The sequence below is a fragment of the Chaetura pelagica genome, unplaced genomic scaffold (assembly GCF_000747805.2).
Source record: "Chaetura pelagica isolate M959 unplaced genomic scaffold, ChaPel_1.0 scaffold741, whole genome shotgun sequence".
NCBI classification, from domain to species: Eukaryota; Metazoa; Chordata; class Aves; order Apodiformes; family Apodidae; genus Chaetura; species Chaetura pelagica.
The window spans coordinates 30,631-45,120 of NW_009954634.1; the positions used below are offsets into that span (position 1 = coordinate 30,631).

At 48.7% G+C, this 14,490-nt stretch overlaps 1 protein-coding gene across 1 annotated transcript; it reads right to left on the reverse strand.

The window, feature by feature from the left end:
• Positions 1–9,066: 9,066 nt before the first annotated feature.
• LOC104395834 (melanoma-associated antigen C1) lies at positions 9,067–13,333 on the reverse strand (the record flags this gene model as incomplete). Its single annotated transcript, XM_010005579.1, is given in 3 exon segments — positions 9,067–9,108; positions 13,147–13,288; positions 13,290–13,333. Coding segments are annotated over 3 exon segments (228 nt in total), but the record flags the coding sequence as incomplete, so codon positions are not given.
• Positions 13,334–14,490: the final 1,157 nt, after the last annotated feature.

Sequence of the window (14,490 nt, forward strand, 5' to 3'; positions counted from 1 at the left end):
GGGGGGGTGTGGGGTGGTTAATTGGCCACCTCTGGCCACGGTTGGTGATGGTGGGCAGAGAAACCCAGCGGCAAAAATCTCCCGTGCGGTATGGTAATCAGGGAGGTGTCCGGGCTGCCCTGAGAACAATGTTGGCTGCAGTTGAGTGACTGTAACAGGCACTGGTGACAACCGGGGGCCGCGGTAAAAACGCCTATTCAAGCAGATCAAGACATTGAGAGGCCTCGTGGGGATCTGAAACCTTCAGGGATTTCTGGATGAAGCCCGAAGCTGAATCCCCCCCCCCCCACCCCTGGGAACCTGGGGGAAAGGGGAAAGGAAAAAAAAAATGATGAAAGAGGGGAAAGAAAAGAAACCCACAAAGCTGCTTTAAAAGGGCTGTGGTGCCTGAGGCTGGGCCTCCTGCTCTGAGCAGGGCTGGAGGCTGAGAGAGCAAAGCTGCCCCAATTCCTGGTGTGTGGCTGTGGTCTGGGGGTCCCCGGGGCTGCACAGGGTTACCTGGGGTTGGGGTCACACCTCCCAAAGGTCCCCGAGCTGCTGGGGATGCTCTGCCCTTCCTGGCAGGAAGCCACAGCTGCAGCTTGTGGGGAGCAGAGGTGACAAACACCCCATGAAAACAAGTAGGGGTGTCAAAGGGACCAGTCAGGGCGTTTCTGCCGTGAGCTGAAAACTAAAAGGGATCATCCAGGGGTGACACTGAACAGGTAAAGCTGGGAGGGCTCTGAGGGTGAAAGGCAAATGGCCTCTTCTCAACCCCCCACAGGGCATGGGGGGCTCTGATGGTACCTTCTGCACCAGGACCCTCTGCTCTGGAGGTGTCTCTGGGGGTGTGACCTGCCTGCTCACCCAGCAGAGCAGGGAAACAGGGAGAGCTGCAAACCTGCTCACTGGGGCATCCCAGTTGGGACTGGTCAAAATTAAACTTTTCCTTCTTTTTACCAGATGAGCCTTAACTCAGCCCATTTCCTTGGTTGGGTTGGCCATATGGCTGCCTAAACCACAAGAAAAGAGGCAAGAGGAGGAATGAGGAAGAGGATAAGAAGCTGCTCCTTTCAACTGATGCCAGATGAAAGAGGCTGTGAAACAACAACATCAGTTGAGCCTGTTTGGTGCAATTGCAACACAAATAAAATAATCATGTTGATAACACACCAGTCCTGCAGCATCAAGGATTCCCACTCACCTGTTGTGCCTCTGGTTGTTATGGATTGGGGACTGTCATGTCAGGGGCTGGAAACGTTTCAAGGCTGAGTGATTTATCTGTAAAGGACATTGCACATTCATGGACCTGCATAAATAATGCAGAAGTCATTAATAATAACCCACTCCCTGGCCTAAACCATGCCAAGAGAAGAAGTTGCTTCACTGGAGTGTTTCTTATGCCTTTTGCAAAAGATCTTTATTTTTTAACTGTCTCAAAGAGAAGGGCAGATAACGGGTTTGAAACACAGGATGGATGTCATCAGGTCCTGGGATTTTATTGCCAGCCCAGCAATCTTTACGATTGATTTAAAGAACCCTCTGCTGGAGTCATGTTAAAACAACATTGATTCAGCTTTGATTTTATTTTTTTCCCTTCCATTTTAATCTTCTAGGCCTGCAGTCCAAAGTTTGAAACCATGAACTCAAAGGGCGAAGAAACCCAGGAAGGAAAGAGAATTATTCCAGAATTATTACCTCTGAAAGTGTTGTCCTTTCTACTTCTGAGGTCTGACACAGGTTTTCCAACTCAGGGGCTGGTAGTTCTGTTACACCCACCTTACAACTACTGGAAAAGCTGCTTCATGGTGGTTTGTTTGGGTTTTTTTCACTTTCACCTACATCTTTGTTAGCACTTCTCATATAAGACAAAATTAGCCACAGGGACATAAACAAATGCCAGGATTTTTCAGGTGTTGTTGACTATTCTGGCCAGATCAAAGGTCTTGATTAGTTGTGTTTCACTGAATAATCTGTCAGTGTGTTTGCAGCAGGCAGGGGTCCCCTGCCCATGTTGCTCTGCATTAGCTCACAGGGTGGCTGCTCACATAACCAGGGCCAATTTTGGGCAGTGATCATAGAGGAGATGTTGGCAAAAGCTTCAGTCTCAGAAAGGAGAAGCCTTATGAATGACCATGACAGGGCCAAATCAGTTGACAAATAAAAGATGTTTAATCAAAAGATCAAATGATCGAATGATCAAAATGAAACAGCTGTTTCTGTAAAGCCCTGTGATTTGGTTCCACTTCATAGGACGCTCTCACTGCACTTTTCAGGAGAAAAAGCAGCACATTTGTCTGACAAAGTGGCTTGAATAACTTTGATTCTCTAGTAATGGCTGTTATCAAAAGGCCTAAAATGGAGGAATTAATTTTTCTGTGCCTTTACCTTACAGCTCAAAGCATGTTTTCAATTAGGACTCTTTTCCTATTTTTATTTAGTCACTTTCTATGAACAGTCCCTCACTTGGGTCCCAATTCAGGAGCTCAAGCAAGCACATGGTTTCTTATAAATGTCTTCAAAAGGAAACCTGAATCAGGTTGCTCTGTAATGGCACACTGAGCTTCCCTGTCCCCAGTATTGAACAAAAGGCAAAGATTTCTCTGAAATGCTGAAGTATTCACCCAAAGCAACATTCAGTTGGGTTATAAATTTCACAATCTGCAATCGATGCTGCATTGATTGAGAGAGGCCTTCCATAAGAGACCAGCTGTCTCAGTTGACTGAAATGCTTAAGCATATGTTTAATTTTAAGTATATGAATAATTCCATTGATATCAAGGGCACTTGCTTACACTTAAGAATATATTTTGCTGGGCTGGAGCCAGAAATAGTGCCACGTAATGCCAATAAAGTGCAAACTGCAATATTTCCCTAAGTGCTTTCTGGGATCAATTTAAAAATTAATCAATGAAGAACTGTAATGTGAAAATGTAAAAATTAATATATGTGAGATTTTTGCTGTTTACTCTCCCAATATTGCCAAGTATTAACATCTACCAGAGCACTGCCAAGTGAAATCAAACCCAAATCTGTGCAACAGAGCAGAAATGGCAACAAGTTGAATTTGTTATTCATCATGAGTTACCCTATCAGACTGAAAGGTTTGCTCGTGTCACATTGAGTAACATTTACCATCCTTGCAGGAAGGCATAGATTAAAGACAGGGTCTGACCCCATTTGTACCATCCCCAATGGGCACTGACTGTTCAGCCCAGAGAGCCAGTCCAGTCTGAAGTGAATGCTCAAAAGGCAGAACAGGACCTGCTCTGGAACACCTTGGTACAGCAGAAATGTTCCTTGAACAAGGATGACTTTTAATCATAGAGCCATAGAATGGTTTGAGTTGAAGGGACCTTCAAGATCATCCAGTCCCAACTCCCTGCATGGGCAGGGACACCTCCCACCAGCCCAGGTTGCTCCAAGCCCCATCCAACCTGCCCTTCAACACTGCCAGGGATGGGGCAGCCACAGCTACCCTGGGCTTTCCCCTTCTTTGTGGAAGAAACAGATTCAGCCAACTTCAGTACCAAACCCACTGCAATTAGAGCAGTGAGAACCTGTGTTCCTGCCTATAAAGACACAGTCCTCTCATCAAGGGGACTCTGCTTTCCTTCCTTGGAAAAGGAGGCACAAACAACAGAGAGGGCTGTTCACACACCTGTGTTTTGTTGCATAGCACCTCAGGGATCAGCAAAAAAACCCTGCTCTTACAGGTAAGGTAAGAGACAGGTTGGCAAAAGTCTAACCTCTGCAAATGTTCATGCTGTCCAGAAGAGTCAGGAATGAGAGAAGCCAGGTCCTTCATGTCTTCAGCCAGGGAAGTCAAGTGCTCCTTCACACCCTCTGAGCTCGTGTCATCTGTAAGAGGCACCAGAGTTACTGCACAGTAACTGAGGGCTAACATCAGAGACCCACAGACCAGTTTGGGTTGGAAGGGACCTTCAGGATCATTTAGATCCAACCTCCCTTCATGGGCAGGAACACCTCCCACCAGACCAGGCTGCACAAGCCCCATCCAACCTGCCCTTCAACACTGCCAGGGATGGGGCAGCCACAGCTTCCCTGGGCAACCTGGGCCAGGCTCTCACCACCCTCACACTCCACAATTCCCTCCTCATCTCTCACCTCAATCTCCCCTCTCTAGTTTTAAACCATTCCCCTTTGTCCTATCACTACATTCCCTCTAAATGATCAAAATACTACAGAGCAAAGGTCTCATTTTGTTCCCCTGCCTGTTTTACCTGCCACAAAACTCTACAAATTGACCTCTTATGAGGAACAGATGAAATTTCCCAGGCACTAAACACTCTAGAAATGTGTATTTATTCTCATAACTTTATGCATCATGACTCCAACAGCACTGATGTTGCTCAGTGGCCCACAAGGACCTGGGACAAAGCCCTTATTCCCTTGGGATGGCATCATTACATAAACATCTATATATCCATATGCAAATGATTGCTGTTTTCAAGCTGTTCATCAGCGACCTTACACACTGCCCATACGGCACAGGAATATGTTCTCCACAGATGTCAGATGTTTCATGACACATTTCATGCATATATTTAACAGAGATTTCATAGGATCAGAAAATGCATAGGCAAGGGGAGAAAATGGCCTGCATCTGCAGTGCTTCCAGGAGGCGTTTCAAAATGGCATGAAATGTCTCCAAATTGACTGTATTCTTCATTTATATAAGAGTGATGGCAAATAAAAATGTATGTGTAATGGGTTCACTTGTGGGTGTGTATTATAGCAGCTGGAGCACTGTGTCCAGTTCTGAAGCCTCCAACATAAGAAGGACATGGAGGTCCTGGAGAGAGTCCAGAGGAGGCCACAGAGATGATCCAAGGCTGGAGCAGCTCTGCTCTGGAGACAGGCTGGGAGAGTTGGGGGGTTCAGGCTGGAGAAGAGAAGGCTCCAGGGAGACCTTAGAGCACCTTCCAGGGCCTGAAGGGGCTCCAGGAAAGCTGGGGAGGGACTTGGGACAAGGGCAGGGAGGGAGAGGACAAGGGGGATGGATGAAAACTGGCAGAGGGAGATCGAGGTGAGACATGAGGAGGGAATTGTGGAGTGTGAGGGTGGTGAGAGCCTGGCCCAGGTTGCCCAGGGAAGCTGTGGCTGCCCCATCCCTGGCAGTGTTGAAGGGCAGGTTGGATGGGGCTTGGAGCAGCCTGGGCTGGTGGGAGGTGTCCCTGCCCATGCAGGGGGTTGGGACTGGATGATCTTTAAGGTCCTTCCAACTCAGAGTATTCTATGATGATCATTAAATTACTTACTTTGATGTCTGAGTAGCAAAGGGAAAGAATTTGTTACAGCTCTGCCTCCACATTGGAGCTACAAAGGCAATTCTTAATCCTCCCCGTGTTGTTTAAAATGGTGTTTGCTGCATGTTTATATTGGTTTATATTCCAACCTGCCTTGCTTCAAACTGCCCTGGCTGGGCCTTTATGCAATAAAACCAAGCTTGGAGGCATTTGGGACACACCACACTGCTGAGATAGGACTTTGCTGCAATCAGGTGCACTGTTGTCTCACAGGCAGTGGTTTCAGTGATAATGATTAAGTTTCAGTGGGACAAATTTCAGTGTGGCAGGGCCAGCCAAACTCCTTGAGTCACTGGCAGGTCTGCATAGCCCATATTGCAATGTGGGGGATTATCAGAACTGCTATCATACCTGAGCTAGCTAGATTAGAGGTGGTTTGTGTATGTGGCAACCCCACCTCCAGTTGTTGTGTAGACAGGTGAAAGCTCATTTCATATTATTCCAGCAAAACAGCTTAGTTTGGCTGGAACCTGTCAGGAGAGCAGCTGACCCAGAATCCACAAAAATCAGAAATTCAAATTAAATTGAATGTTAGAGGTTCTGAAATGCTGCTCTGCCAGCTCTGGGGTGTCTCACACTCTGCTATGAGTTTAGAGAGGATTCAAACCATCAGGCTGGGCATCTGCTGGTGTTGGAAATGGCTGGTTGGTCTGAAAGCCACCAAGCTGATGTCCTGGGGTTGGAAACTGCAGAAATACCAGTCCCAAGACAGAAAGACACCAGGCAGTGTGAGCCAGAGCTCAGGATGCTCAGACACATGACAAGTGTGCAGCCACCAGACTGTTATATTAGAGCCCGAGGAAACTCCAAACACTGGGAATGCCTTGGGAAAGGTTGTGTTTGTATGGGATAGTAATTCCTACTTACTTTTTGGGCTCTTCAATCCAGAGAACAACTCAGCACAGTTTTTTTGGTGCTGGTCAGACTCCACTACTGATCTCCTCCTGCCATGTCCTATATTTCAAGCAATTTTTTCCCCCCATCTGATATATTTCAGTGGCCCAAAGTTTCTGTCCACCCATCTAGTCAGAGGTGGCCTCTCTCTGAGCATTAACCAGATGAAGCCCCATGCAAAGCAGGCACACATTTCAGCAGTGAGTCTCCCATTGTACCAAGATTGTATTTACTCCAACAGGCAGATCCAGTGCCTGGGCCTGTCTCCTCCAGCCTGCACTCCTGCCACCAGCTTGGGTGCAGTGTGGGACAAACTGTGAAGTGCTTGTGGTGGCAGGTCCAGCCAGCTGGTGGGTTTGGCACAGAACATTCCACCCCTCGGCCAAAGCTGACCTCTCTGCCTGCAGAGCACAGAGAAAGAGACCATCACCCCAAGGCTGCACAACAACCAGGCCAAGAGAACCCATAGGTGTGGATCCAGCCAGTAGCTGCACTGCAATGCCAGCCTCACCTTTGGTGTTAATGAGGCCCCTTCATTAACAGCCTTGAGCAGAGGGGTCAGGGACTGAATAGAGACAGACTCCTTTCTCACCCAGAAAGCTGGTCCTTCTCATTCAGAATTGAAGCACGTTGGCAGGGCAGTTTGAGGACGCTTGTGCTGCCCATCTTGCATCTGCAAGGGACATGACGTGTGTGTGACTATTCATCTGGCTCCTTTCACCAGCACTAAATGCACAGAAAGAATAAAATAAATTCTCATTGTGTTCCTGCTTCCTAAGAAAATTTTCCCCTCTTCCTTCTGGTTTAGAGGGTTATTGTATGTTGCCTTTTGCATTTTTCAGTAGCTAGAGTATGCTATAATTTAGATTTTCCTCAGGCACAAAAGAACTTACTTGAGCTAAACTGTATTACACTGTTGTGTTTTTGGTTTGGGTTGTTTTTTTTAATATATATATACAAAGTCCTTCATTAATAATGGAACTAAAGGATTTCCAAGCTGTCTGTAATTTTTCCCAGATGCAGTTAGTAGTTGCTAGGAGTATCTTTTTGGCAATCAGGGCTTTTAGCTATTAACAATCTGGACTTTGGCTATCCTACCCTGGTGTTAAATATGTGCTGTGAATACTGCAGTGGGAAGTGTGAACTGGGGAAGGCTGAGAACAGGCAAAGCAGAATCATTTTTAGAAGAATAAATATTGCTGGGATGAACAGCTGATTTGAACCAACACGTTTCCCTGCAGGGGTCCTGTTGGTGCTCAGCAAACCAGGAGCCCTGCTACCCCAGAAGAAGCATCACTGCAGAATTAACAAACTCCTCCTCCTCACAGCTTCTCTCTCTGTCACTATCTGCTCTGTTTTCTCCCCATCAGCCAACAGAGACAACCAAAGCAACCCCCAGCTCCCCTCGGTGCCACCAAAGAAACCAAAACCTCTCCTGGCTTCAGGTTCAGGATGTTCTCTGAGGCTTTAAGTTCTTTCATGTTCAGAGGAGAACTTAGGGACACGAATACAGGTCTATTTTCTTAGAGACACCCTGCTTAAATGCAAGACTTGTGTCTTAATCTTTAAGCCCATGAAGCTATTAAAAGATCATCCTTTTTCTACACTGCCTGACTCTGGAAGTGCTGGAGACAGCCCTCCTGGCTGGCTGGTGTCCAAGCACAGACTGACCACAGGACTTCAGAGTGGAAAAAAGGGGAGAGACAAGTAAAATAATGAAGAGAAAATAGAAGTGGATGATGACAAACAGAGAAAAGAAACCTGGATGGAAAGAGCAAGCCACAAAGATATGGACACACAGGTATCAACTGGCGAAAAAGCCTTAGAGTGGATGTTCAGCCACAACCCCAAGGAGTGATGGCTGCAAAGGGACAGATGTTGTTGGAGGCTGGTGAGGAAACTGCTTGGGTTCCACGGACATTAGGACTGTCAGGGGGGCTGTGTGTGTGTTCACTTCATATGTCTTTCCCATCGAAGCACCAGGAATTGTCTCTTCCCAAACTTGTTCTCTCCTTCACTCATGCTCCCCCAAAGCAGGCAGGTTTGGCTTGTCCAGCAGCCCTGATCTGAGCAGGAGGGAAAGGACATTAGGACTGTCAGGGGGGCTGTGTGTGTGTTCACTTCATATGTCTTTCCCACCGAAGCACCAGGAATTGTCTCTTCCCAAACTTGTTCTCTCCTTCACTCATGCTCCCCCAAAGCAGGCAGGTTTGGCTTGTCCAGCAGCCCTGATGTGTGCAGGAGGGGAAGAGAAAAGATGTGCTGTACCTTCCAGGACTGGAAATCATAGAGTCATAGAATGATTTGAGTTGGAAGGGACCTCAAAGATCATCTAGATCCAACCCCTTGCATGGGCAGGGACACCTCCCACCAGACCAGGTTGCTCCAAGCCTCCAAAGCTGCTCCAGCCCTCGGATCATCCCTGTATCTGCCTCTGGACTCTCTCCAGGAGCTCCATGTCCTTCTGTGTTGGGGGGTCCAGAATTGGACACAGTGGGGTCTCATGAGATTAGCCTGTGCTGGGAAAAATGCCCCAGAAATCATTCCCATCAAAGCATTTTTCCCACTTTATTCACCACCATCCCCAGTTCTCAGGGGACAGAACCAGTCCTTGGCACAGTCTCCTGCCCTGGGCCAAGCCAGATTAAACACACACCTTTCAGTCCAAGACAAGGATCTTTGCAGCAAGACTCTGGCAAGAAAACTAAAAAGCCCCAACAAAAATTAGGGAGAGCTGTCATGGTTCATTTGCATATTTGAATATGCAAATAAGATCTGTTTCTTATCCATTGGCACGGGCCCTACTGTAGATGGCAGCAACACAGCAGCTCTCTGCCAGCATCCAGGGCCACAAAGAAAGACGCTAATTGGATTTGCAGACGCTTATTGCAGAGCCCAGAAGCTGCTGGAAGAGAGAGAAAGGAACAGGAGCTCAGCCCACGGCTGCCTCGGGTGCGAAGGCACCCAGCTGACAGCTCGTTAGCTGGAGATCTCCCTGCTCAATCAGAAGTTTGGAAGAGCCTTGGATGGCTGCTGGCTCCACTGGCACACTACCCAGCACCTGAAATTCCCAACACGCTCCTGTGGAGCCTGGGAAATTATCAGTCCTTGGCTGTGAGTTGTTGTCTTTTTTTTGGGGGGGTGGGGGAAGCTTAAAGAGAAAATTGGAGGTAAAATAGATTGTCCTTGGGTTGGAAACTGTTTGGAACTGGAAACTGCTAGTGGAGCAAGTAACACCAAATGGTTTGGGTTGGAAGGGACCTTAAAGATCATCTAGACCCAACCCCCTGCATGGGCAGGGACACCTCCCACCAGCCCAGGTTGCTCCAAGCCCCATCCAACCTGCCCTTCAACACTGCCAGGGATGGGGCAGCCACAGCTTCCCTGGGCAACCTGGGCCAGGCTCTCACCACCCTCACACTCCACAATTCCCTCCTCATGTCTCACCTCAATCTCCCTCTGCCAGTTTTCATCCATCCCCCTTGTCCTCTCCCTCCCTGCCCTTGTCCCAAGTCCCTCCCCAGCTTTCCTGGAGCCCCTTCAGGCCCTGGAAGCTGCTCTAAGGTCTCCCTGGAGCCTTCACTTCTCCAGGATGAACACTCCCAACTCTCCCAGCCTGTTTTCAGAGCAGAGCTGCTCCAGCCCTTGGATCTTCTTTGTGGCCTCCTCTGACTCTCTCCAGGAGCTCCATGTCCTTCTCCTTGAGTGTTTTCACAGTTAAATGTAAAAAGCTACCCCAGCAAATTTTAAATGAATCCACTGGAACTACTTGTCCCTGCACAGAGCCCTGGGGTGCTCGCTTGGAGCAGACACCAGTATGATGATGTTCTTACTCTGAACAGGGCACCCCAACTTCTTCAGTATCCTGTAGTGGCCACGTGTTGGACTCCCAGCCTGGGGTGCCATGGAATCTCTCTTGGATTTTCCCATCCCTGACATGGAATCGTCTAAGTTCTTTGCTCAGATTGTACCCAAGTTGAGAGAGCAGCTGAAAACTGGAGGAGCAACTTGTATCCAGACCAGCAGAAGTAAATATGGGTGTGCTGAAGTGGGAGGGCAGCCCAGGTCCTGCACTGGGAGAGCAGAAAACCAAGCATTAACACCAGGCTGGGCAAAATGAAAGGCACAGAAAAACTGCCCTCAATGGGAAATGAAATAAAAAGCACATTTTAATGATGTTTCAGAGGAAGTAACAGACAATTTTTCATTTAGGGTCTCGTGTGTCTGAGCAACAAGGAGGAAAGAGCAGAAGTGGAGTCAAACCTGGGAAAGATAGAAACATTTCCAGAAAAGATTCAGGCCTGGGAACATGTAACCACCCAGGACTGTGATGAGGTTGTGAGTGATTAGCCAGGATTGGGAGCTGGAAAATAAAAGATTTAAGAGTCACGTGCATGTGAATAATGTCCACAATTAAAGATATCAATGAGAACTCCCAGAGAAAGAGACCCTGTCTCAATGGAGAAGAAAAGAGACTGTCCAAGGAGATGTCTCTTGGGACTGCATCAGACAGAAACATGGAAAATTAGAACCAAAGCACTTAAAAGAATCTAAATCAGGGTCTTTTTTTTGTTGTTGTTGTTGTTGTTAACTGAAGCGATTAAGCATTTTGCTTCCCTAATATTCTCTATCAGGTTGATGAGGTAAACCGGGTCTTTTTAGAGTGATTTGGGAACCGGTTAATCCTTGCCTGTGGCTATCAGTTAGCAACACACACCGCGTTATTGGCTAACACGCGTTTTTCTGCTGCCTTCACCGAGATCAACAAACTTGCTTCAAACAAGAAAGTTTGCGCGAAGCAAAAAGAATATTCTGCCTCGCACCTTCAAGGAAAAAAAAACTGGCTGAGAAACAGTCACAAATCGAGCTTGTAACCAAGGGCCGGGCGCTAATTTAAGGCTGGCAAAACTGAGAGCGGTAACTTGTCATTTAGTGCTCTAAGAAAAGGTAAACAAAACCCACTTTTCAGATGCAAATGTCACGCTCGGTCAGGAGAGGTGCTGAGAAAACGGGAGTTTGCAGGGCGGGTGGTTCCTAAAGCTGCTTCAGAGCGTTTCTCAGGCGGGACAGTGACCTCCGGGCTTGTCAGGAGGCTGAGCCCGCTGAGGAATCCCTGGCTCCATCTGCATTGCAAATTCCTGCCGCTGCAGAGCAGAAAGCGAGAGGTTGTTTCCCCTGCGGTGAAAACATCCCCGGCTGTCCCGCGGGCTCCGGCGGGAAAAGGGAGGGAGGGAGAGGGAAGGGGAGAGAAGGAGGGAGAGGGAAGGGGCAGAAAGGAGGGAGAGGGAAGGGGCAGAAAGGAGGGAGAGGGAAGGGGCAGAAAGGAGGGAGAGGGAAGGGGCAGAAAGGAGGGAGAGGGAAGGGGCAGAAAGGAGGGAGAGGGAAGGGGCAGAAAGGAGGGAGAGGGAAGGGGCAGAAAGGAGGGAGAGGGAAGGGGCAGAAAGGAGGGAGAGGGAAGGGGCAGAAAGGAGGGAGAGGGAAGGGGCAGAAAGGAGGGAGAGGGAAGGGGCAGAAAGGAGGGAGAGGGAAGGGGCAGAAAGGAGGGAGAGGGAAGGGGCAGAAAGGAGGGAGAGGGAAGGGGCAGAAAGGAGGGAGAGGGAAGGGGCAGAAAGGAGGGAGAGGGAAGGGGCAGAAAGGAGGGAGAGGGAAGGGGCAGAAAGGAGGGAGAGGGAAGGGGCAGAAAGGAGGGAGAGGGAAGGGGCAGAAAGGAGGGAGAGGGAAGGGGCAGAAAGGAGGGAGAGGGAAGGGGCAGAAAGGAGGGAGAGGGAAGGGGCAGAAAGGAGGGAGAGGGAAGGGGCAGAAAGGAGGGAGAGGGAAGGGGCAGAAAGGAGGGAGAGGGAAGGGGCAGAAAGGAGGGAGAGGGAAGGGGCAGAAAGGAGGGAGAGGGAAGGGGCAGAAAGGAGGGAGAGGGAAGGGGCAGAAAGGAGGGAGAGGGAAGGGGCAGAAAGGAGGGAGAGGGAAGGGGCAGAAAGGAGGGAGAGGGAAGGGGCAGAAAGGAGGGAGAGGGAAGGGGCAGAAAGGAGGGAGAGGGAAGGGGCAGAAAGGAGGGAGAGGGAAGGGGCAGAAAGGAGGGAGAGGGAAGGGGCAGAAAGGAGGGAGAGGGAAGGGGCAGAAAGGAGGGAGAGGGAAGGGGAGCAGGAGGGAGAGGGAAGGGGAGCAGGAGGGAAACTGAGGGAGGGATGAGAGAAAATGCAGGAAATAGAAGGAAAAATGGGAGAGACTGAGGGAGGGATGAGAGAAAACGAGAGAGACTGAGGGGGGGATGAGAAAAAAATGAGGGAAACTGAAGAAAAAAATTGAGGGAAACTGAGGGAAGGATGAGAGGAAATGTAGGAAATAGAAAAAAAAACGGGGGAGACTGAGGGAAGGGTGAGAGAAAATGAGGGAAACTGAAGGAAAAAAAGGGAGGCTGAGCAGGAGATGAGAGAAAATGAGGGAGGTTGAGGGGGGATGAGAGAAAATGTGGGAAATAGAAGGAAAAATGGGGGAGACTGAGGGAAGTATGAAAGAAAATGAGGGAAACTGAGGGGAGATGAGAAAAAATGTGGGAGACCGAGGGGAAAAAATGTGGGAGACTGAGCAGAGGATGAGAGAAAATGTGGGAAACGGAGGGATAAGAGAAAACAAGGGAGACTGAGGGTGGAAGAGAAAAAATGAGGGAAATAGAAGGAAAAATGGGGGAGACTGAGGGAAGGATGAGAGAAAATGTCAGAAACTGAGGGAAGGATGAGAAAAAATAAGGGAAACTAAAGGAAAAATGGGAGAGACTGAAGGAAAAAATGAGGAAGGCTGAGGGAGGGATGAGAGAAAATGTGGGAGACTGAGGGAAGAAATGAGGGAGATGAGGGGGATGAGAGAAAACAAGGGAAATAGAAGGAAAAATCGGGGAGACAGGGAAGAAATGAGGGAGACTGAAGGAGGGATGAGAGAAAACGAGGGAGACTGAAGGAAAAATGAGGGAGGCTGAGCAGGGGATGAGAGAAAATGAGGGAGATTGAAGGGAGATGAAAATGTGGGAAATAGAAGGGAAAATGGGGGAGACTGAGGGAAAAAATGGGGGAGACTGAGGGAAAAAATGGGGAGACTGAGGGAAAAAATGAGGGAGACTGAGGGAAAAAATGAGGGAGACTGAGGGAGGGATGAGAAAATGTGGGAAATAGAAGGAAAAATAGGGGAGATTAAGGGAAGGATGAGAGAAAATGAGGGAAACTGAGGGAGAATAAATGAGGGAGGCTGAGTGGGGATGAGAGAACATGTGGGAAATGGAAGGGAAAATGAGGGAGACTGAGGGGGCAATGAAAGAATATGAGGGGAAATGAATGAACAAATGAGGGAGACTGAGCAGGGGATGAGAGAAAATGTGGTAAACTGAAAGAAATTAGGGAATCTGAGGGGAGATGAGAGAAAATGAAGGAAACTGAAGGAAAAAAAAAGAGGAAGACTGAGTGAGGGATGTGAGAAAATGTGGAAACTGAAGAAAAAGTGACAGATTCTGGGGGGAGATGAGAGAAAATGAGGGGAAAAGGAGGGAGACTGAGAGGAAAACTGAAACAGAGAAAATGTGGGAGACTGGGGGGAAAAATGAGGGAGACTGAGTGGGAAATGAGGGAAATTGAAGGGGAAAAAATGAGAGAGACTGAGAGCGAAATTGAAACAGAAAATATGGGAGACAGAGGGGAAAAATGAGGGAGACTGAGGGAAAAATGAGGGAGACCAAGAGGGAAGGGAGAGAAACTGAAGGGAAATTAGAGAAACAGAGAAAAATGAGGTAGAGTGAGAGAAACGTGGGAGAATTAGAGGAAAATGAATGAAACAGAAAGAAAATGAGGGAGAACAAGAGCAGCTGAGGGGAAATGAGGAAGGGGGAAAACGAGGGAGACTGGAGGAGAACAAGAGAGAATGAAGGTGAGGGTGAAGGAAAATGAGAAAAACTGAGGAGAAATCAGAGATAAAGAGGGGAAAGGGGGGGAGACATGGTGGGAAATCGAAGGACAGTGAGGGGTGGGGAAATGAGATGGAGGGACAAATGAGGAGGCAAAGGGAGAGCAAGGCAGGCCGAGCAGCCCTGCCCTGCCCAGCCACAGCCGGGAGCTGCGCCTTCCCTTGTTCTCAGCTCGTTTGACTGAAGGAGAAATGAATCAAGGGGTGAGATTTCACCGGAGCAGCGTGTGGGCCGAAGGGAGGGAACAGGGGGGAGAGGCCTGAAGGCTCCGTCCCCGTGGCGGAGGTGGGAAGGGGAGACACGCGGGGACGGGGCAGGAGCCTGAGGGGGAGTGGGGGGTGCGGG